The sequence below is a fragment of the Trachurus trachurus genome (assembly GCF_905171665.1).
Source record: "Trachurus trachurus genome assembly, chromosome: 22".
NCBI classification, from domain to species: Eukaryota; Metazoa; Chordata; class Actinopteri; order Carangiformes; family Carangidae; genus Trachurus; species Trachurus trachurus.
Genome location: NC_139907.1, coordinates 1,749,439 through 1,773,993, shown reverse-complemented (window position 1 = coordinate 1,773,993; position 24,555 = coordinate 1,749,439). Strand labels below are relative to the sequence as shown.

General features: G+C 41.5%; 1 protein-coding gene across 1 annotated transcript in view; it reads right to left on the bottom strand.

Annotated features, from left to right (window-relative positions):
* The window catches only part of prkd1 (protein kinase D1), a gene marked incomplete at both ends in the record, with an annotated part of 51,128 nt that overhangs the window by 8,737 nt on the left and 17,836 nt on the right, over nucleotides 1-24,555 (bottom strand). The window contains 15 exons of the mRNA XM_083998780.1: nucleotides 2,482-2,580; nucleotides 3,989-4,150; nucleotides 5,238-5,344; nucleotides 6,523-6,595; nucleotides 10,040-10,092; nucleotides 13,171-13,282; nucleotides 15,182-15,352; nucleotides 15,623-15,700; nucleotides 16,383-16,506; nucleotides 17,684-17,885; nucleotides 18,193-18,270; nucleotides 19,873-20,083; nucleotides 20,604-20,627; nucleotides 20,989-21,167; nucleotides 22,706-22,837. Of these exons, the coding sequence (XP_083854906.1) occupies nucleotides 2,482-2,580; nucleotides 3,989-4,150; nucleotides 5,238-5,344; nucleotides 6,523-6,595; nucleotides 10,040-10,092; nucleotides 13,171-13,282; nucleotides 15,182-15,352; nucleotides 15,623-15,700; nucleotides 16,383-16,506; nucleotides 17,684-17,885; nucleotides 18,193-18,270; nucleotides 19,873-20,083; nucleotides 20,604-20,627; nucleotides 20,989-21,167; nucleotides 22,706-22,837 (1,805 nt within the window). The remainder of the gene's footprint in view (nucleotides 1-2,481; nucleotides 2,581-3,988; nucleotides 4,151-5,237; nucleotides 5,345-6,522; nucleotides 6,596-10,039; nucleotides 10,093-13,170; nucleotides 13,283-15,181; nucleotides 15,353-15,622; nucleotides 15,701-16,382; nucleotides 16,507-17,683; nucleotides 17,886-18,192; nucleotides 18,271-19,872; nucleotides 20,084-20,603; nucleotides 20,628-20,988; nucleotides 21,168-22,705; nucleotides 22,838-24,555) is intronic.

The following is a 24,555-nucleotide window of genomic DNA, read 5'->3' as shown; positions in this document are numbered from 1 at the left end:
TTGTTTTAGAGGGAAATTCAGAGACTGATGATGAAAAACTGTCCCTGAAGGCAACGTGCATCAGTGGTTTTGCATGAATTTCCCTCTAAAACAACTCTGTGTGGTAACGTTGTGTTATTATCTCATAGCGTGGTGAATGTGCAGCTCACAACTTGTCCACCAGAGCGTTGTGGAGTTGTTGGATTGTGTATTTGATGAGGGAAACCAAGAAATCCCATGAGCCTCCGTATCGTAGCTCTGAGCAGCTCACGGCTCTGCTCCGCCGTTCTAAAAACAGCTTGCACCGACAATTAAAAGTAACAAACCTACTGCTATGGCTATAGGGATTATGGCAATGGGCCAATTTGACAAAATGTTGAACTATCCCTTTAACTCCAGTCTCTAAAACTAAACTCAGACATGCACTGACAGGTGATGCAAACAGAGACCAAATCAAAACACAGGAAACAGACAGTCCATTAGCCGCCGCTGCAACTATTAGCAGCTTTCTACAGTTTTCAGTCTCCGCTCCAGAAATAGCTGCTTGTGTCAGACGAACTGTTTCTCTAATGATGCATCAGTCCTCACACACACAGACACACACACACACACACACACACACACAGCCTGCTGCTGATGCTGCTGCTGCTGCTGCTGCCCAAATGTCAGGACACAAACAAACACAACGTCAGTGTGGTTGAGTTCGGTTCACAGATGAAATGTGAGCAGATGAGTGTGTTTCTGTCACAACAAGAGGAACCAGAGGTGTGTGTTTCCTCTGCACAAACACACACAGTTGTCTCACTCACTAATAAGAGGCCGTGTCCAACAAACAAAGGTGTTTTTGATGCTCACAGCATCTAGATCCTATGAAGTTCAGCGTTCACAGCGCTCCGAGGAAAAAAAAACGCTCTTGGCCGTGACTGATTTCTGTCGGCGTGTTCAGAACGCTTTGAGTAGAAATCTGTTCAGTGTTTAGAACAGTGCAGCGCTCGTCAATAGACATCTTTACATGGACATAAATACTCAGAATGAAAAAGAATAAATGCCGATCCGAATAAAACAGTGTCATGTAAACACGTCGATTGGAATTTTTAAAACCCAAACAGGCTCATTCAGAAAAGAAAACAATTTCTGATCAAATTGTATCGGTGGTTTATGCCGATGGATTTTTACGGATCAAGATCAGAGTCGTCTCTGTTTCTGACCTTCATCCACTGGCCAGTCCTTCCAGAAAAAAGCTAAAGGTTTTTTGTGATTGTTGCGGGCAAAAATCCTTGATTATGCAGCACGTTTTCTTAAAAAATGCGATGGAATATGCAGGACATTTATGCGTTTTTATGCAATTAAATTGCGAGAATGTGCAAACATTGCGGTTTGATGAATAAGAAGAAAAAAAAGTGATTCCCCCAACACTCTGTTTCCACTAGGCTACTACCTTCATGTAAAGAGTCATTTCTAATGACTTCCTGCCGTGCAGACTTTGGCTGATTATTATTGAATTATGCGATCGCATAATCATGTTTTTCTGGAGGGACTGACTGTGTTTGGTGGTGGAAGGGAAACAAAATTTGTTGCAGAGCACTACGAGTAGAAATCTGTTTGACCAATCAAAACCCAACAACAACAACACAACCGGAGACATGGCTCCGTTTATATCCTGCACCGTGTCTCGTTCTCAATAGAATAGAACTTTATTAATCTTTAACAGGAAACAATGGTGTCACAGCAGCTCCAAAAGAATAGAATAAAAAATAAACACTATAAAAAGCATTTCCAAAAGGAAAATGCGTGTGAATGCTGAAGCCAAGCTGAATTAGTAAGGATGTGACTCTAACGTCTCAGACACAAAGAGCTTTAAACCAGATGAGTTTCATACTGTGATAAATCAAAGACAGGTGAATGGTAGCTGAGAGTCTTGAGAACATTTTACAAGTTGAATCAAGTCTGCAGCTTAAAGTATGTTAAAGTAGTTAACGTTGAAAGAGGCTGAAGTTTTGAAGACGAGTGCTAACAGGGTTGTTCAGGCATTACTAATCCCATGCTCTAACTACTCAGCCAAAGAACGATAAGATAACTAAGAAATAAAATAACTTAGCAACAGTATTAACAGGAAAAAGAAAAAACATAGTTATAAAATCTATGTGAAATTATAAAGGAGACGTAAAACATATCTATAGTAACTCAGTTGGTGCAGGATGAACAATTGTGCAATAAAGGTCGGCCGATCTCGGGGTTCATGTCGAACGCTATTGTGCATTTCTTACGCTTCGTTGTTGTGTTTATGTAAGATGAATTTTATTTTATTATAAGGGACTAGTTCCTAGTACATTTACGTTAACACGACAGGAACATGGACGTGTCAGAGGAGTCGTTTTGTAACACACGACCCCTAACGAAACAAAAGTCGAAAAGTCGCTCGAAAGTCGCACACACAACTTCCTGACTCTCACACTCGAAGCTGCAGCTGTTGGAAAGGTTCGGTCAATCACACACACACACCTGGGGGAAGGCGTCTGCAGAAGCCAGCAGGACGTTCTCAGGCTTCAGGTCACAGTGGACGATGTTCTTGAAGTGGAGGTGACGCAGCGCCACCAGGATCTGAAACACAACCAGCCAACCGTCATGAGCACGAGGTTTCCACTCAGCGACAGAGTTAACGGAGATACAGAGTTGAAACGTCTCTGGAGCAGCTGGAGGAGACTGATGCTGAAGGTTCATCTGGAACTAGACAGGACCGAAGTTAATTCTAATTTTATTTATTTATTTATTTTTTTTTCCTTTATTTGTACGAGAGGGACAGTGTACATTAACGAACATTTAACCCTAGAACACTAACGTTAAAATAGTAACATCATCACTAACGCCGGGTATTTTTTACCCAATATAATATACCCATAAAAAAACTATTTCTCATCAAAGTATATTAAAATACAACAATACATGGCAAATTGAAGTACACTTTCTTAATTTTCCACTATACAATGTTTCACAAAATTAAAAAAAGGTATCATGGAGGACCCTATAAAAAAATGTCCAAAATTTGTGATTTTTTTTTGTTTTTTTAACAAAAACTTCCTTAAAAAAAAACTAATGGAGCTGGGACTTTGTCCTTCAGACCATTTGTGGGACATTTGAGCCTTATTTGGTGGAGTTAAAAGAAAAAAGAAACATTTTCAGCATCACCAGAAATGGTAGCCAGATTTAGAATAAACACTAACGTCGGGTGAAATCCACCCGAACATGTGAATGCTGAAAAAACTAGGGATGGGAGCAGGGAAACATGCCGACCTTCAATGACGTCAGTGAGCAGTATGAAGCTACAGGGACCCATGAAACTCACACAACAGCAACATCATGAAAATTATGAAACAATAATTTCATGGGTGAAAATCACCCGACGTTAGTGTTCTAAAAGATAAAATGTAAATGCATTGAATGAGCCGTTCATATCATTCATATCTCCATGGAGCGGGTAAGCTCGGTGCTGCTGCCATGTGGTGTCGCCATGTTTTTACGTTCAGTGGCAGCGTGACGGTAGGTAACCACGGAAACGTCTGTGAAAAGTCACCACGGTAACGCAGTGAGGAGGAATGGAGCGTTACACTGATGCTGCATTCACCTGCAGTCGGGCAGACGGCCGTCGCTAACAAACCAGATGTCAATTTTAGTCACAGAAGTCCAGAGAAAGACGGTAAAACAATACCACATCGCCATGACAACATATTGTCAGGTGTATTGTTTTGCCTCGTGCTGACGGACCACTTGTTTACATAGAGGCTTGTTTATGCCGTTACGTGCAGCGGCTGTCGTCCGTCTGCCCTCTGCCCAATTTCACGTGAATGCAGCATGAAAAATACGATTGAGTTGCTTGTGATCTACAACCGCAACGCTATAGATGGGAGGAATTCCTACACAATGCACCTTTAAATATGCCGTATGAAATGGACTCTCTTATGCTTTGTGGTATTGTATTCCATTTGTGTGTGAGTGGGCGTGGCAACCTCACCTGTGTGACGAGGAACTTGGTGATCCTCTCCGGCAGCCGGCCCTTCTCACTGGACAGGATCATCTCCAGCATGTCTCCATGGAGCTTCTCCATGACGACGAACACGCGCTCCGGCGTCTCGAACATACAGTCCAGGTTGACGACGCCCGGGTGGTGGAGACTCTGTGGGGAAAGGGGGCGGAGCCATAGAGACGTAGATCACCTGCAGCCGTAGCGTTCGTTAAAGGGATAGTTCAACATTTTGGCAAATTGGTTCATTGCCATAATCCCTATAGTCATAGCAGTAGGTTTGTTACCTTTAATTTTTGGTGCAAGCTGTTTTTAGAACGGCGGAGCAGAGCCGTGAGCTGCTCAGAGCTACGCTACGGAGGCTCATTATGGGATTTCTTAGTTTCCCCTCATCATCAAACTCATCAAATACACAATCCAACAACTCCACAACGCTCTGGTGGACAAGTTGTGAGCTGCACATTCACCACACTATGAGATAATAACACAACGTTACCACACAGAGTTGTTTTAGAGGGAAATACAGAGACTGTTGATGAAAAACTGTCCCTGAAGGCGACACGCATCAGAGGTTTTACATGAATTTCCCTCTACAACAACTCTGTGTGGTAACGTTGTGTTATTATCTCATAGCGTGGTGAATGTGCAGCTCACAACTTGTCCACCAGAGCGTTGTGGAGTTGTTGGATTGTGTATTTGATGAGTTTGATGAGGTGAAACCAAGAAATCCCATAATGAGCCTCCGTAGCGTAGCTCTGAGCAGCTCACGGCTCTGCTCCGCCGTTCTAAAAGTAGCTTGCACCGACAATTAAAGGTAATGAACCTACTGCTATGACTATAGGGATTATTATGGCAATGGACCAGTTTGACAAAACGTTGAACTATCCCTTTAAAATAATTGATGGATTATTGATTCTGAGGTGAATTCCTCCGACGTGCAGGTGTGTGTGTGTGTGTGTGTGTGTGTGTGTGTGTGTGTGTGTGTGTGTGTGTGTGTGTGTGTGTGTGTGTGTGTGTGTGTGTGTGTGTGTGTGCAGCAGCAGCTTCAGCTTCAGGTTGAGCAGCGCTGAAATATTACAGGATGTCACACCCCCACGGTGTTGCCACGGTAATGAAGTCGTTCACGACATGAAGTCTCACTCACTGCCAACAGGCTCCTGAGCTGCACCGCTGTGTGTGTGTGTGTGTGTGTGTGTGTGTCTGTGTGTGTGTGTGTGTGTGTGTGTGTGTGTGTGTGTACCTGCAGGATGGCCACCTCGTTGCGGAGCTGACTCTCCTGTTTCGTGGGGAAACGGAGTTTGTCGATGATCTTGATGGCGACGTCGCGGCCCGACTTCCTGTGTTTACCTGCGTGAAAACACACAAACACACAAAACACACAGCAGCATGAACACAAACAACAGCAACTCAGAGGATTAATAAAAAAAAAAATGCAATAAATAAGTCAGAATAAATACTTACATCAAAATATTAAGACCTTTATTTTGACATATTCAATGATGTTTATATAAATATGGCATAAAACACTTTGTCTCTTTCCCCTTTATACAAACTATATTATAATAATATGATTAAAAACTAATATAAACACATTTTTATTTATGAGCAGGATCAAGAAAAGACGATTTTCCGATCTCATCTGTCTCTCCCTGCTTCAAATACAAACATGCATTATTATTTTTTAACTGTGTTGTTGCTTCTGATGATGATTGTTGAGGTTCAGAGTTAGTTTATACAGACAGTTCAATAAAGTGACTTTGGTTCTGAAATGATTTTGGATTTCAACACAGACTTGATCGGATCATTTTCTCGTCCAAACGAGTCTCACCTGAAACATGCTGAAACAAAACAAATCCTCTATAAAAGGCCCTGAGTGTGCAGACCTGGTTTTAAAGGGATAGTTCACCCAAAATTGAAATTTCAGAGTCCTCCGTGGCTTCTCTGAGTTACAGGGGGTCTCGGCGTAGCAGTGCATGTCCATATAACGGTTGCAAATGGATACCAACTGTCTTCGTAACAAAAAGACACACCAAAAAACATCCAAATACCTCCATGCTGCTCGTATGTAATGTCCCTCTTGTATTGAAGCCCCAACATGAGAAATTGTCCTGAAAAAAAGCTGGAGCTTTTGGAGCAGGAGCTTCGAGAAGCTTCCGCTACAAAACAAGCTTGAAATATAGACTTATTTAATTTTTTTCGGGACAATTTCACATTTTGGGGCTTCAATACAAGAGGGACATTACATACGAGCAGCATGGAGGTATTTGGATGTTTTTTGGTGTGTCTTTTTGTTACGAAGACAGTTGGTATCCATTTGCAACCGTTATATGGACATGCACTGCTACGCCGAGACCCCCTGTAACTCAGAGAAGCCACGGAGGACTCTGAAACTTCTCCCAGCCCTTAGTCCACATGAAGGGAGGAGGTAATGAGTATAGAAACTTACATTTTGTGTGAACTATCCCTTTAAGTGTTTTAGTGTTAGAGACAGCAGCACCTGTCTCTGTCTCCAGCTGAGTCCTCACCTCCGTAGACGATACCAAACTGTCCTGAGCCCAGAACCTCGTCGGGGAAGATCTGGTAGACCGAGTTGATGTCCTGAGAAACACAAGGACAGAGCAGAACACTCAGAGATGGGATGGTGAGGGGGCGGGGCTTAGTTGTGACATCACAAAGTGACAGGAAGTCCTGACGGCTGGTTTTTAAAGGCTCAGTTTCTGAATACAGGCTGTGTGCATTTCTCTGTGGACTGAGGCTTTGATACTTTCACAGTATTAATATAGAACCTAGAGCTGCTTTATAATCACACTACACATGGACATCTACCTTTATACTGTATGGAACTTTAACACAAACATCTACCTTTATACTGTATGGAGCTTTAACACAAACATCTACCTTTATACTGTATGGAGCTTTAACACAAACATCTACCTTTATACTGTATGGAGCTTTAACACAAACATCTACCTTTATACTGTATGGAGCTTTAACACAAACATCTACCTTTATACTGTATGGAGCTTTAACACAAACATCTACCTTTATACTGTATGGAGCTTTAACACAAACATCTACCTTTATACTGTATGGAGCTTTAACACAAACATCTACCTTTATACTGTATGGAGCTTTAACACAAACATCTACCTTTATACTGTATGGAGCTTTAACACAAACATCTACCTTTATACTGTATGGAGCTTTAACACAAACATCTACCTTTATACTGTATGGAGCTTTAACACAAACATCTACCTTTATACTGTATGGAGCTTTAATACAAACATCTACATTTATACTGTATGGAGCTTTAACACAAACATCTACCTTTATTCTGAAGGAGCTTTAATAAAAACATCTACCTTTATTTTGAAGGAGATTTAATACAAACGGCTACTTTTATTCTGAAGGAGCTTTAATACAAACATCTACCTTTATACTGTATGGAGCTTTAATACAAACATCTACCTTTATTCCTTTATTCTGAAGGAGCTCTAATACAAACATCTACCTTTATTCTGAAGGAGCTTTAATACAAACATCTACCTTTATTCTGAAGGAGCTTTAATACAAACATCTACCTTTATTCTGAAGGAGCTTTAATACAAACATCTACCTTTATACTGTATGGAGCTTTAACACAAACATCTACCTTTATACTGTATGGAGCTTTAACACAAACATCTACCTTTATACTGTATGGAGCTTTAACACAAACATCTACCTTTATACTGTATGGAGCTTTAACACAAACATCTACCTTTATACTGTATGGAGCTTTAATACAAACATCTACCTTTATACTGTATGGAGCTTTAATACAAACATCTACCTTTATTCTGAAGGAGCGTTAACACAAACATCTACCTTTATACTGTATGGAGCTTTAACACAAACATCTACCTTTATACTGTATGGAGCTTTAACACAAACATCTACCTTTATACTGTATGGAGCTTTAACACAAACATCTACCTTTATACTGTATGGAGCTTTAATACAAACATCTACCTTTATACTGTATGGAGCTTTAACACAAACATCTACCTTTATACTGTATGGAGCTTTAACACAAACATCTACCTTTATACTGTATGGAGCTTTAACACAAACATCTACCTTTATACTGAAGGAGCGTTAACACAAACACATGGGTCTGTTATAATAGGCCCTGTGTGAACCAGCTGCCTCCAGAAGCTGTGTAGCTGCTGTGTAGCTGCTGTGTAGCTGCTGTGTAGCTGCTGTGTAGCTGCTGAGCTGTGATGATGGAGAGAGACTCTGCTCCAGCTGCAGCAGCAGAAAAGAGGCTGTGAATTGCGTTGATCCATCACCTGTTGTAAGGAGCTTTGAGGAGGAGGGTTTTGTGGAGCGGAGCGGCACTGTGCTGCCTCCCCTCAGTGTAACTACACGGCGTCAGTGTTCTGCCACAGCTTTGACACCAAAACTGCAAAATATTTTCTCCTTCATTTGTCTGCGATCACGTCTCCCTCCTCTCCCCCGTTAGCTGACAGCCTAATATCACACCTCAGGCAGAGAGGACAGAAATACAATATTATAAACCTCCTCCCCCCTTCCCCCGGAGCTCGCTGCCTAATTACCATCTGTCGCCATGGAAACCGTTTGGCTGAGTGAGTAATCACAGTAATCTCCATTTGAGGTGCTCGAGGACGTGCTCACCTTGGAGACGACGAGGTGAGCGCGTCTGCATTGGAAATGGGACTCGATGTTCTCGCCACTTTCCCATTTGCATGAGGGGAGTTTGCAGACATTTGAGCTTTATGTAAATCTTTATCATGCAAATGCACAAGTGTTTGAAACACTGTCAGGGAGGGAGGAGGGGAGGGGAGGGGGGGTGATGATGAAGAGGAGGAGGAGGAGGAGGAGGAGGTGGGGTCAGGTGGTAGAGGTTGAGGCGGGCGGAGTGAGTGAGCTGCAGAGTTATGATGCTAAATCGTGTTCGTGTTCATTTAAGAACATTTTTAAACGTCCGTGTTTAAAATCATTAGTTTTTATCTGCACGTCCTTTTTGCTTTTCGCTGTTATGTTAAAGGGATAGTTCACCCCAAATTCAAATTTCAATCATTATCTACTCCCCCTCATGTGGACTAAGAGCTGCACTGCAAAAACTCAAAATCTTACCAAGAATATTTGTCTTATTTCTAGTCAAAACAAATCTCATTCTACTTAAAATAAGACTCATCACATTAAAAAGCAGCTTGTTTTTAGACACTTTTTACTTTTTTCAAGCATATTTTCACTTGAAATAAGTAGAAAAATCTGATAGTGGAGCAAGTTTTTCTTTCTTATTACAAGCACAAAAAACTTGCTTTCACTGGCAGATTTGTCTACTTATTTCAGGTGAAAATGAGTTTGAAACAAATGAAAATGATCTAAAAACAAGTACATTTTTAGGTGATGAGTCTTATTTTAAGTGGAAAGAGATTAGTTTTGACTAGAAATTAGACATTTTGACAAGAAATAAGACAAATATTCTTGGTAAGATTTTGAGTTTTTGCAGTGTGAGAAGTTTCAGAGTCCTCCGTGGCTTCTCTGAGTTACAGGGGGTCTCGGCGTAGCAGTGCATGTCCATTTAACGGTTATCAATGGATACCAACTTTCTTCGTCCAAAAAGACACACCAAAAAACATCCAAATACCTCCATGCTGCTCGTATGTAATGTCCCTCTTGTATTGAAGCCCCAACATGAGAAATTGTTCCGCCGGTCAATGCAAATCTCTCGCAGGAAGAGCAGTGAACTGAGACACTGGGAGCTTCCGCTACAAACAAGCTTAAAATATAGACTTATTTATTTTTTTTCGGGACAATTTCTCATGTCGGGGCTTCGATACAAGAGGGACATTACATACGAGCAGCATGGAGGTATTTGGATGTTTTTTGGTGTGTCTTTTTGGACAAAGAAAGTTGGTATCCCCTGTAACTCAGAGAAGGCACGGAACTATCCCTTTAATAACTTGGCCCCGCCCACCACAGGGCAGCTCTATAACTACTACCTGAGGGTGTGTGTGTGTGTGTGCTCACCACATTCTCCTGGATCTGGCAGTTGGACACCGAGATACTGATGGAAATTTCCTCTGATGACGAGAAACATAAACAAAAACAGTCAGAACTAGGGATGTCACAATTCCTTGTTTTCACAATTATTCGCGGTATTAAAGGGACAATGAGGAGTTTCTATTTGGTTATAAAAAGTCTCACGTTAATGTGGATGAATCTACGTTACCACTTGTTAATGGTCCATTTTAGATAAATCTATGGTTTTGTCTCTATGGTTATTTTGTTATTATTAGTGGTGGTGGAAATGCTGGGCGAGCCGACCAGCGTTTCTTTACTTTCGGTTTCGTGGCGAGTCATGAGAATAACGCCGCCGAATCTCCGTTTATGGTGGGAACTACGACGGTATGTGATCGTCTTCCAACCTCTGACTTTAATTCTTGATGAATGAAAACATGAGTCTGTCTTGCGCCGGTCAAAGAATTTTACGGTGCGGAGGCTCATAAATGTAGTGGTGAAAACACTTTGCTTTTACAAAACTCCTCGTTGTCCCTTTAAATGCCACAATTAATTGATCGCAAAGATTCCTAAATACCGTCACTTTCCCAAAAATGTTTATGTATGAACCGTGTCGGCAGATGAGCGCCAAAGTAAAGGTAAATGCACAGATACTGGTCCATTTATCTAACGTAGCATTGAATTGGTAGGAATTTAAATGAGTGTTATTTGTAATTTTTAAAAAAAAAGATTAAAATGAACTTTTATTAACAATTTGGTATCGATGACTATTAATGACTTGAATATTTCAAACACTTCCTCTGGTGGATTAATAATTAGTCATATTTGAATAGTTATTGAAAATATTTTATAATTAGTAATGTATATTTTAACTATATTTGATTTTACGCATTACTAATAGTGTTGTGAAATGAATTAATGCATAATAATAATCGTGATAATCGTAACACCGTGATTATTCCTCTGACAATAATCGCACCGAGAAAATCTATTATCGTGACATCCCTATAGTCAGAACCGTGTGAGCAAAGCCGCAAACCTTTACCCACAATTCCTTGCAGCAAATCAGTCAATCTGTGTGTTTTGTTTAGTCCACTCTCTTTCTCTATTTCTTTTCTCTGTATTTAATAATAAACGTTGTAAAGTTGAAGTGGGTCGAGGCGCCGTCTTATTTTAGTGTCCTCGCTCTTCCTCCACAGGTGAACACAGAGTCAGAGCAGGTATACGACAGCGGCCACGGTGCACACAGTTAGTCATGATCCGTTTGACGTCAGAGGAAGGTCTGAAATATCTCTGATGGGCCCAGAGTGTGTGTGTGTGTGTGTGTGTGTGTGTCTGTGTGTGTGTGTGGGCGTCGACAGTGCCTGAGGGGATGTGAGTGTCTGCAGGAGGATTCAGCAGCAACGGGAACATTAAAACCTGAGCTGTGTGAATGTGTGAGGATGTTTACTGTACATCTGTCCAGTTTCCTGCAGGTGAAGATGAAGATGAAGCTCGTTCAGCTCAGGTTCATAATAAAGCATAAAGAGAAAAGACACTGCATGCTGCATTTACTTCCCTTTTATCCTTGTTCTATTTATTTCTCTTCAGCAGATCCAAGGCTGGGAAACAGCGTCAGTATCATAAACAGTTGGATCATCAGCAGTCTAAGTGCCTGTTAGGGGCCACGCTGCCACCAGAGGGCCCTCAAAACCACATGTAGATGTATCCTGTCAGTGGTTATCATAGAAAAGTGTCATATAGACCGAATCTCCTTGTTGTTTACATTCTACTTCCGGGTAGAAAACCAGCTGTAATTTGAATGAGATCAATAGTAACGAACGAGAGTTTAGCTATATATCATATTTTTCACGCCCTATCACCGTTTAGACAAATCTGAAATGATTGAAGAAACATTAGCCTACTATTTCTGTGTGTGTGTTTTGTGTTGCTATGTGTTGTATTTATTCAGTTTGGGGGAATCAGAATCAGAAAGCATCAGTGGCTCAGCTGACAGGGACAGCTAACAGTAGCTAAGCTAACGGTAGCTAAGCTAACGGTAGCTAAGCTAACGGCGGTAGCAAAGCTAACGGCAGAAGCTAAGCTAACAGCAGGACGTCAGCTGTTAAAACCCTCCCGTTGTGGGACACGACATGAAACTACTCCAGTTAGCTCAGTCATGTTGGAACTCAGATATCCGCTGGAGAAAATATTTTTTCATGGAGCGTTTATTGAGTCACTGAGTTATTAAAGTTAAACAGGTAGCTAACCGTTAGCCCGGCTAATCTATGATAACCATGACTAATTACAAAAATGTGCACACGTAAATAGTAATGTTTGTCCAATCACTGGTTTTATAGACTTTACAAACATCAGATTAGTCTAAATGGTGATATAGTGACATGAAAAATTTGATAAATATAGCGAAACTCTCGTCCGTCACTATTGTTCTCATGCTGGTTTTCTACCCGGACGTAGTTGTAAACAACACGGCGATTCGTCCTATTATTATAACAGGTCTGCTGTGGTGGCTTCAGTTGCAGGTTGTTCACACCCGTTCCAACTGGAAGGAGGTGGATCAATCAGAATCTGAAATAAAGTTTGTGTGCGTCATCAAACTCAAACTTCATGTTGGTGAGTTTGTAAATGTTCTTTTTATACTCAGGACTTTGTGATATGAAGGAAACATCCTCGCAAATGTGTGTAAAATGCAGATGTGAAGGTCAAGAGGTCATCGGGTCGTCTACAGCTACAGTAATATAGAGCCAGGAGTCGTCTGCATAGCGAGGAATATTTCATGTTGCACGGTATGGCTGAAAAACAGTGGACCCAGCGTTGAGCCTTGTGGTGCTCCACACCTAATATCTGTCCTGACTCTACTCCAAAACAACCGAATCTAGGTCGGGGTTTGTTCTAAGACTTCTTATCTACTAATTTTCAGGATAAACCAAATGTGTGAATGTTTCATACAATTTAATCCAAGAAGTTTTGGTTTTTAATCGAACTTTGTGACAGTTTTAGAAAGCCTTTTACCTACAAGAGACTAGACAAAGCCTTTAACAAGAGAAAAGAAATATAAAACATGAAATCCACATAAAAAGACAAATAATATTGATATTAGAAACATTAGTTCAGGTTGTAACGCTGTCATCGTGTCTTACTGTGTCCAGTGCGATGAGAACTGCGGGAAATTCCAGTGGAAACAGCCGGCATCAGCGCATGTTGGATCGCCATCTCCCACATCCGAGCCACATCCGGCCCCACGCCGCTGACCTGAAACCAGCCACGAAAAAAACTGGTTACCACACAGAAACCGGAGGCGCACCTGTCACTGCTTCATCCCATGTTCTGTTGCTAGGCGACATCTAGTGGCCGCATTGACTATGGCGGATGTGAGGGACCGTATGTGGTATAAAGAGAAGTAAATCCTCATCAGAAGGAGGTTGTGATGGATGGACATGTTAACAAAAACACAAAACCTTCACTCAGGAAACTAGTGCGTTCAACAAAGTCAACATCGTTCTCATCATTTAACATTAAGGATGTTAACCCAAACCACCATCATCCTAAACTTAACATAATCGAAATAATTGACCATATTCACAGCGTCGCCATCTTTCCTTACGTCACCACTCGTGTTGGGCGTCGTCATAAAAAAGATATGGTAACACATTATTTGACGCCTACCTCTATAACGCATTATAACCATACTTATAATGAGTTATAATGCAGTTATAGCACTGTATAACTATAGTTATAAACACTCATGAATGATCATAATGTTTTATAACAATAATCATAACACACTAAAAAGCATTTTATCATGACTTATAAGGTCAGGTATTATAATAGGTTATAATTGTTAGTAACTCGCTGACAATGCCCACATCGATAATGCATTATAAATATAGTTATAATGCATTGTAGTTATAATGTATTATAGAGATAGGCGTCAAATAAAGTGTTACCAAAAGTATTTTTAAAAATACGTTAGCCGGCATTAGCTGCAACTGCTAACGGTAACGTGAATGTTGATATGATGCTGTGAATATGGCTAATGGTGAAGAAGGTCCAGTCCATTCTGATATGTCACTGGTTGTTAAAGGATAATTTCTGTTTTTTACAACCTGGACCTTATTTCTAGCATAAAATACGATCATTTTACTCACCCAGAAACTTTGGTGTCATTTGGAGTTGTTTTGACGAAATTAGCCCCAGTGGAGCGGCGCGTATATCCGTATAATGCGATGCACGGGGCACCCAATGCAGCCTCTAAATATCACATTATCCGCCGCAAAACTCGTTCATTTCGCCAATATTTTGTTATGATACACTAGTGATATTCCCCTCCGAGCCCGTGGTGGCATGTTATCAACATGCTGCGCCTGTAGGTTGACTACTAACCTCTGACCTGGATGATGTCATCTCCGACCGCTGCCCGGCTCATTCTGATAATAATCATTCTGCTTTGGCATTCAGGTCCATTTTTATCTCAACTAGCCGGAGCTTTAGTGAGTCCAGGTTGAGGAGAGGAAGCCTGTGGAAGCTGAACTTCATCCAGCTGCTCATTTTGTTCTGACAAGTCAGAAACACGCAGAAACGAACCGTAGCATTAGCCGTAGCAAGTTAGCCGCGCCGGGCAGCGGTCGGAGATGACATCATCCAGGTCGGAGGTTAGTAGTCAACCTACAGGCGCAGCATGTTGATAACATGCCACCACGGGCTCGGAGGGGAATATCACTAGTGTATCATAACAAAATATTGGCGAAATGAACGAGTTTTGCAGCGGATAATGTGTTATTTAGAGGCTGCATTGCGTGCCCCGTGTTCTCGCATTATACGGATATACGCGCCGCTCCACTGGGGCTAATTTCGTCAAAACAACTCCAAATGACACCAAAGTTTCTGGGTGAGTAAAATGATCTTATTTTATGCTAGAAATAAGGTCCAGGTTGTAAAAAACGGAAATTATCCTTTAAGGCTGGTTGGTTGGTTTGGACCAGTTTATGTTTGTTTATTTGGCCACTCTTGTCTTTGTAGACAAACATTTGCGACATTTCAATTAAAACCAAAGGTTAATTTGATCATCAGAGTGGTTAATCAGCACAGGAAGTTAAGTAAATGGTCAGAGTTGTTATGATTTTGACGGCCGTTAGCTCAGCGTAGCCTCACCAGGATGCTGCTGCTGCTCTTCACAGACGACTCGGCTCTCTGCAGGTTCTCGCCGACATAGTAAACCAGCGTCGCCGTGGCGATCTCGAAGCAGTGAGGATTGGCTCCGTCAGGAAGGAGAGAGAAGGTCTGAGCCGGTTCCAGGGACAACATCTCAGACAGAGGGATCTCCTGCAGAAGGAAGAGATAGAGGAGGACAGAAGACGAAGAACAGTCATGTAGATTACGCTGCAGTGACTCGGTATCAGAATATTAGCAGGCTAGTTAGCATGCTAACAAGCGCATGCTGAATAAACATGCTAATGTTAGCTAACTAGCAAATGTGGTTCCTTTAACTTGTGTTTTTGATCAAATTATTTTCAAGGTTTAATTATTCAAGATCAGGTCTTAACCAACAAATAACTAAATGAATGGAGCCCCAGAGACACGCTGTCCTCTTACCTTGTAGTATTTACCTCCGGTGTCGTTCTGAAACAACGTGATGCATTTACTGTCCAACCGCCAGTAATGTCTTTTCCTCTGAAACACAGAAGAAGAAGAAGAAGAAGAAGAAGAAGAAGAAGAAGAAGAAGAAGAAGAAGAAGAAGAAGAAGAAGAAGAAGTGAAGTCAGGGAATAGAATCACAACCAACTGGTTTCAACCTTTACGTAGAACAGAAACATCTGGAACTGACACACTTCAGTCAGACATAGTTACTGCATAGCCTACGTAGTATAGGCATTGAGTATTCTGTCATGTATTTACCTATAGTTATAGTGATTTGTTTAATGAATCCCATTCCTTAATACTATGTATTGCTGATGCCCTATGATATGAGCACTAAGAACTGATTATATTATAAGCACTAACTACCATGTGCCACCGCAAATGTGTGTTATGGTCTTACAAATATTAATGTGTACCGAATGTGTCTTTGGAATTTTACCTCATTGTTGCTCTTTTTTAAGGTTGCCCTTTATCATCAGGCAGAGGGACTGGCAATGAAAACTAGCTTTTTTAGCTAACTCGGGTGCATTTACATTTGTTTGTTTTTTACAATGTTTTATTAATGTACATTGTCCCTTGTCAAATAAATTAAACTGAAACCGAAAGTGAAACAAGTGAACAGTCAGACAGATGAACAGTCAGACAGATGAACAGTCAGACAGATGAACAGTCAGACAGATGAACAGTCAGACAGGTGAACAGACAGGTGAGGTACCAGAGTGTCCTTGCTGGTGTAGTGGACCATCCATCCCTCCTTCATCACGTTGCTGCTCTTCCTCTTCGTGTGTTTGACGGACTGGACGACTCTCATCAGAGGGATGTTGCTACTGGTCGACGGGCTAAAGGGGGCGGAGCCAAGCACAACCTCAGATCTCAGTGTCTAAGTGTGTTTATCCACCTTTTTCCGAACATCAAAAACGTAAGCCGGTTTTGCTTTTACGGTGGAATTTTATGTTTATGTTTCCATGGTTTCGGTAGTCGCCAATTTCAATGAAGATCTGTAAAACGCATGGATCATCACACCGGCTTTTAACAGTGGATATCACACAAATTGACATCCGTGTTAAAAGCCAGCGTTAATCCACCACTTTATTTTCCCATGATCCATTGCGTCACACCACAACGGAAGTCTGTTTTAGTAGCATTCTAGCGAGCGGCTAGCGTTAGCCACCAGTTCTAGCGAGCGGCTAACTGGTAGCGTTAGCGGCTAACTGGTAGCGTTAGCCACCGGTGTATGTACCACATGTGGGGGCTCCGGGCTGCCAAAACCATTGTGACTAAATCTGATGTTTGTTAAGTCTATAAAACGAATTATTGAACAAACATTACTATTTCTGTGTGCACGTTTTAGTAATTAGTCATGTCACAAATTGACATCCGTGTTAAAAGCCAGCGTTAAAGGGACAACGAGGAGTTTTGTTAAAGCAAAGTGTTTCCACACTACATTTATGAGCCTCCGCACCGTGAAATTCTTTGACCGGCGCAAGACAGACTCATGTTTTCATTCATCAAGAATTAAAGTCATAGGTTGGAAGACGATCACATACCGTCGTAGTTCCCACCATAAACGGAGATTCGGCGGCGTTATTCTCATGACTCGCCACAAAACCGAAAGTAAAGAAACGCTGGTCGGCTCGCCCAGCATTTCCACCACCACTAATAATAACAAAATAACCATAGAGACAAAACCATAGATTTATCTAAAATGGACCATTAACAAGTGGTAACGGAGATTCATCCACATTAATATCAGACTTTTTTATAACCAGATAGAAACTCCTCGTTGTCCCTTTAATAGATCCATGCGTTTACCGCAACTATGACAACGACTGAAAACCATGGACACGGAAACATACAATTCCACTGGAAATGCAAAACCGGCTTCCAGTTTTGACCATAGATGATGTTCGGAAACTTGTGGACATGATGGTGTGTGTGTGTGTGTGTGTGTGTGTGTGTGTGTGTGTGTGTGTGTGTGTGTGTGTGTGTGTGTGTGTGTGTGTGTGTGTGTGGTACCTGATGGCCCGGTTGGACTCGTCCAGGTCGGGGTCGTGCAGGTCACAGAGGTCGCTCGGCCCCGCGTCCAGCATCAGCCCCCCCTCTGACGCCAGCGCCTCGTCCATGTCGTCCAATAGGCCGCCGCCTCGGTCCCCGTCGTGGTCGTCAAGGCAACCCTCCACCATGACCACGTCCGACTCCGCCCCCGGGCTCAGCAGCTCTGTGGAGGAGAGGAGATGAGATTGGTTCTGGTTGATGTTCATGTTCATGTTCATGTTCATGTTGGTTTTAAACAGAAAGTCCACGTAGGCCGGTGCATATTCTCATTTGTCCAGGTCATAGTGTTCCAAAGGAGGTTAAATGGAAAGCAACTGGACTTAGTTATTTGTCTAGGAAGACGTTTCACCTCTCATGAAGCCTCTTGGATGAGAGGTGAAACGTCTTCCTAGACAAATAACTAAGTCCAGTTGCTTTCCATTTAACCTCCTTTGGAAAAAAAAAAAAAGAAAGTCCATGTAGAAACTTGCCTCCATTTTTAGAGACTTCTCCCAGACAGTTGTTGGGTACTTTGGGAGCACAGCGCTTGTGACAGTTGAATTTACAATCTGAGGGAAGAGGAGAAGAGACGTCATCGTGATGTGTCACACAGCTGGAAACATTCATTCATTCACCAAGTGAACAGCAAATAGCCAGACAGGATGAACATACGGGTTCTTTGACTTCCCTCTGTCTCTTACCAGATGTTCACAGCTGGACGTCTCATCAGAGACACTGTAATGTATGTATTGTGTATGTATGTTTTACAAAGCAGCTGTATTATGCCCAAGACAAATTTCCCGGGACAAATAAAGTTTATTTGATTTGATTTGATTTGATTTGATTTGATTTGACACTACCTCCATCATTTATTTATTTATTTACTTCACTTCTAAGTTCTCTTTCAGTGTTACTTTAATTTTTTTTTCTTCTACTACAGCTGTGATTCTCAAACTTCTCCAACTCTTCAAAATTTCAGATTTCAGATTTTTCATTTATGTTTTTTAAAAAAGGGGCATACATATTGATGAACATTTACATGTAAATATGTATGACACTGTAGCTGAGGCAAATTTCCATCTCCAGTCCCACTGGCAAGTTGGTGTTCAGAAAAAATAAGATAAATGTCAATAATGAAGTAAAAAAACAAACAAACACAAAGGCAGTAAAACTATTGAATACAGGTCAGACAACTTCCATGTTGTTGAGTTAATAAAATGTTAAAGTGCAAGGTGCTGAAGTGCTACTAGTTAAAGTGCTTGATATTATTGCACCGTGCCTGATTTCATTTGGTTTCAAAGTGCTTTGTGAATTATTGCAATACTGTTTGTTATTGCACGTTGCTGGCTCTCAAAGTGTATTACTGTGCTGGTTAAATTGCACAATGCCTGTTGCACAAGCATACAAATCACAGGTCTGGTCTGTTTTCAATAATAATAACATAAAAATCAATTAATCAAGTATGAGTGCAAACTTGGTTGGTTGTCTTGCAGCCACGACTTCAGCTGCTTTGTGAATGAACTCAAAGTCGGCAGAGCATGTACAGTATACGGTGCGGTGTGGTATTGTGTTTCCAGGGTTTATACAGGAATCTTGAAGTTAATTTAAATACCTTTTTAAGACTTTTTCAAGACCTTATCAATATTTTTTTATACCTCACCGTCACTTCAAGCTGTAACCATTTACATCAATGACACTTTTAACTGAACAGTTTTAGTTTGTGATTAAGACTGTAGACCACTTACAGTACAACAGAATTCAAAATACTGTATATAGGCTGGGATTATAAATCAAAGGAAAAGTTTATCAAAAAAGAAATATTGCTCAACTCCCAAAAACAAAAACTACAATCATGACAGTCATGACATGCGCCTCAGCTCGTTTGATTTTGTTTCTAGTAGGGCTGTAGCCGATATCCGAGTGCCATTTCCCTACTCGGATTCCTTCAAAATTTAAGACTTTAATGTCGTGAAAAGACTTTTTAATACTTTTTAAGGGTCTTCATTTTCCCAAAATTGATTTATCACCTTTTAATACTTTTCAAGACCCCGCGGATACGCTGGTTTCATGTTTGGGTGGCACGATATGAAAAAAGGTGCTCATCCATGGAAGGTTTTACTGTAAATACCCGTGTTGAGCGAGCAGATGTGATGATGATAGTGAGTCCTCACCTTTACACTGCAGCCCCTGCCTGAACAGCCCCTTCAGCAGCTTCTTGCAGTGCTGGCACACGGTGGGCCGCGTGTACGAGTGGATGAGGAAGGTGTGCGGGACTTTGACCTTGGACAGGAGGATCTTGTCCAGCTCGATGGGACGGCCTATGTACGACTGGGAGCTGGAGCGCCGCTCTCTGCCGGGGAAGTAGTCCAGCTGGTTCTTCTGCTGCCAGGACAACCAGGACGAAGGACGGACAACGGAGGACAGGGAGGAGGACAACGTCAGGTTCATGAGCTCATCGGCCAGCTGAGAGCGGACTGAGAGCTCAAAGAGAAACTAAAGACATCCTGGAAACGGATGGATTCATAATATAATATCATATCATATCATATCATATCATAACATAACATAACATAACATAACACAGTATAATATAATATAATCATTTGTTTTTTATGTTATAAAAGTATGTTTTCACATTATTATGACATACAAACTTATCACATTGTAGCAATGTAACATTTCTACAGTAAAAAAAAAAAAGTTTCACATCATAAGATAAAACTAACTTGTATTTACTATTATACGTCATTAAAAGAAAATAAACTACAGCAGGAAATGACTGAATCTCACGATTATAGTTAAAGATGAGTTGTTGACTAAAATGAAATAAAATTAAATAAAATAACAGATGGATTAAAACAGATTATTGTATTGACTATAGTTTAATGATGGAGAGACTCACCTCCATACTGGGACTGACTGGGGACTGGACAGAGAGAGAACAGAGTCAAACACACTTTGAATGTCAACTGTATAATAACAATAATAATAATAATAATAATAATAATAATAATAATAATAATAATAATAATAATAATAATAATAATAATAATAATAATAATACAAATAATAATTTCTTAATAATATAAAGTGTATAAAATAAACTGATTTTACAAGCCTCAGATTTACTAATTCCACAATTATGTGTCCTGTAGCTGCTCTTTGCACCCTGTGACCTCAGACACTAATTATCCAATCACAACATAGCAACAACAACAATGTATCAGTGTGATGTTCAGCTGTTGTAACAACAGTAACTAAGAGGGGCTGCTGTGTACCCTACTGACCAGTAACGCCTCGTCGGTGTAGAGGGGGGGCGAGGGCTCAGCGGACAGCGGCCGGCCCAGGTTGACCAGCCCCCCCAGCCCCCCCGTCAGGGACACGTTGGACGGACGTCGTCTCCTCACGCCGCTGCAGTTGTTGGGGATCTTAAAGGCACAGCGCTTGTGGTAGTTGAGACCGCAGCCTGGACAGGGCGGGACAGGACGAGACAACAGTGACATCACAGCCGGACCTGCTCCCTCCTCCAATCAGCTCCACAGTGACATCATCATCATCATCATCATCATCATCATCATCATCATCATCATCATCATCATCATCATCATCATCATCATCATCATCATCCAAGGGGGCAGTTGTCGGTCTGAGAAGTGAAGCTCACTTCCGCATTCAAAAAGCTGCAATCCCCTCTTCTTCCTCTGGGGGCTGGCTCCAGAAGGGAGCAACTCCAATCGAGCCCCATGTTAAAATAGCCGACTTTACAGCTTAAAAAAACATATTTACAGCCTGGTACATTTCATTTTTTTGGTCTCAACCGATAGTTTCTACCCCCGCACACACTCTGAGGGGGGTGAATTTTTTTAAAAACTCTTTATCTAAAAACGTTTTACTATTAGGGGAGAGTGGGGTAAGTTGAGCCACTTTTTGTATTCAGGATCACTACATCAAGACAATTATAGTTTTGTTGCTAACTAACACATCTGCATATATTTCAGGATGTTTTGCATCCCTACACATTAACAGAATGAGTGTAAATATAACTGTTTTTAAAATATAGCATGTTCAAGAAAAGTGGTCTTTTGACTCAACTTACCCCATGAATGGGGTAAGTTGACCATAGGAGTGGGGTAAATTGATCAACCCCCCCTTCTTTCCTTCCATCCATCTCCTACCTCCCCCTTTACTTAATATTTCATCTGTCCAGGTTACAGGTGAACACAAACTGCAGGGACTTCCTGCTGAGCCACCAACTCACTGAGATTTGGGGAGTTTTGTGATTACATCGCATCTTGGGAAGAATCCCAGAGATTTTTCTTTTAAAGTAAAGTTTGACCACACTATAAACAACTTTTCCTGTTTATAGGAACATACTTACTGTAATCACAAACATACAGAATCTTGATTTAATCATTTGGACATATACAGCCAAAATACATTCACTAAGTGTATAGGATAGGTGGCTCAACTTACCCCACAGCTACCTTAGCTTGGGTTTATTGCTCTCACAGCTAAAATGGTGCAGTTTCATGCTAGGTTTACTACCTCATGTTGTAGCTCATAGATACCACAACCCATGTATAAAACACATTTTCCATCATCACTTTTGGTCTAAACACAATTCTCATGAAACTTATAATCGACAAAATTCACTCTTGAGAGTGAAAAATGATTTTTTGGTCATAAATGTTAAACCACTTTACTCACGTGGTTCTAATCTTCACAGACTCCATGAAATGATGCCTGCCTCCCAAATATTTGGTCACATGCTAACCTTTTCCTATAGTTTCCTAGAAACAAGGGGTGGGTCAACTTACCCACTGGCTCATCTTACCCCACTCTCCCCTATTAGGTTTAAAACTCTGGCCAAATATGGCAAGTAAAATCCAACATGGCGCAGTTCAAACCCCCGTAGTAGCGGCACAAAACAGACTCCCCCAAACCAATGGGTGACGTCACGGTGCTACGGCCGTTCTCTTTACAGTCTATGTCATCATCCTGTACCTTCACATTTGAGTCCCTGTCGTACGAGTCCCCACAGCATCTCCCCACAGTGGTCGCAGAAGGCCGGCGCTCGGTACGAGTGGACGAACAGACAGTGAGGACGGATCTGGAAGTCCTCCACCGTGGCCGAGGCTGCAGGACGAGAGGGGACATCAGAGGGGACAGACAGAGGACCAATCATAGAACACGTCTCATTGACATGTTCAAACTCAACATGTCGATATAACCCAGCAGCAGTGATACTGTATTATGGGATGTGTGGAGCAGCAGCTGATCTCAGTGTCTGGGCTTCAGGCCACAGACCATCTGAACCTCCGTGTCCTCCAGCTGCGTCCACAAAGACCCAGCGGGGGGGACGGAGGGGGGGGGGCAACATGGCAGCAGGAGGAGGAGGCCTCACGCTGAGAGACCCACAACACAGAGGAGAGGGAGAGGGGCTACTCCGTATCCCTCCGCCACTCAGACTAGTTCCATGAGTCCAATGTCATGTAGTTTACTATCTATGTACTTACTTCTGTAGTGTGTGAATTTCCACAGTTAGTGCAATTGATTAGCCTATAAATGTATCTGCTCCCTAGCAGCAGCAGATCTCTCTGCTCCGTAGGTGGGTCTAGAAACGAGCCATAGGAACTTTTTGAGTCTGGAACACCGTTTGTGTTGACCAATCACAGCGCTCTATCTGTTTAGAGAGTCGTTGGGCGGCTTAACGCAATGACGACATACTTGCGATAGTGAAAAACATGACAAGAAGATAGATGGCTTTGGCAAAGGAATGGTTTGAATCGGTGTTGTTGGCATCAACTTTGAAAGAATTCAACTTGTCATTTTCTTTAAAAGTTGAGCCAGAAACTGCACTGAAGTCGTTCATTTGGAAGAAGGATGTACAGTTAAGGTCAAAATTATTCATAAAATTTTATTTAGTAAATCATTCATCAATGATATGACCCCATTTTGGTACACTTTGGAATGTGAAATAAATATTCGAGATTTATTTATGAACAATTTGGTAAAAATTGAGATGGTCAAAATTATTAGCCCTCTATGGGATTTTTTGCTTGCTTTTTCTGCTAACTCGGTTTGAAACCACACCTGAGCAGTCAAAAAACACAAGATTTCCAAAACTTTGGAGCGCAAAATAATCAGAGATGTCAACAAGAAACCCTGGACCTCTGCAAAGACGATTGTTGCTGAACTGGCTTCATCTGGACATGATGTTTCATGCAAGACTGTTGTGAGGGATCTTCATCGTGGTGGACTTAATGGTCATCGTCCAAGAAAAACCCCTTTGCTCTCACGGCAGCACATCAAAGTCGGACTGAACTTTGCCAGAGACAATTTGAAACATTAGGGTGAGTTTTAGAAGTCTGTGCTTTGGTCTGATGAAACTACACATGAGCTGTTTGGGCATGCACCACGATGAAGAGCCCTCACAACAGTCTTGCACATGATTGGTTCGGCACGGCGCAACTCTCAATATCATTGGCTATTTGCCAAAACATGGATGAATGAAAACTATCGACCACGTCTCATATTTCTATCGAAGAAAAGTTATTTCACAATTTATAGCGTTTTATCACCCAGCCCTGGTGGGCTACTGTCCCCCTCCTACCTGGGGAACAGGAGGGAGACACAGCTCTAACTACACAACACCGACAAGCACTGAGAGCCGCATGTTGCAGAGACGTTAGAAGATACATTATGGAAATTGCATCACTTATATGTATCCTTTTGAAATAAGATTTACTGTACAAAATTTGATGAATAAAACCAATGATCGTAGACTAGACTAGTCTGAAAATGGCATAGGCCTCTGTGCTGAAAGAAAAAGAAAAAAAATCGAGAATCGAATC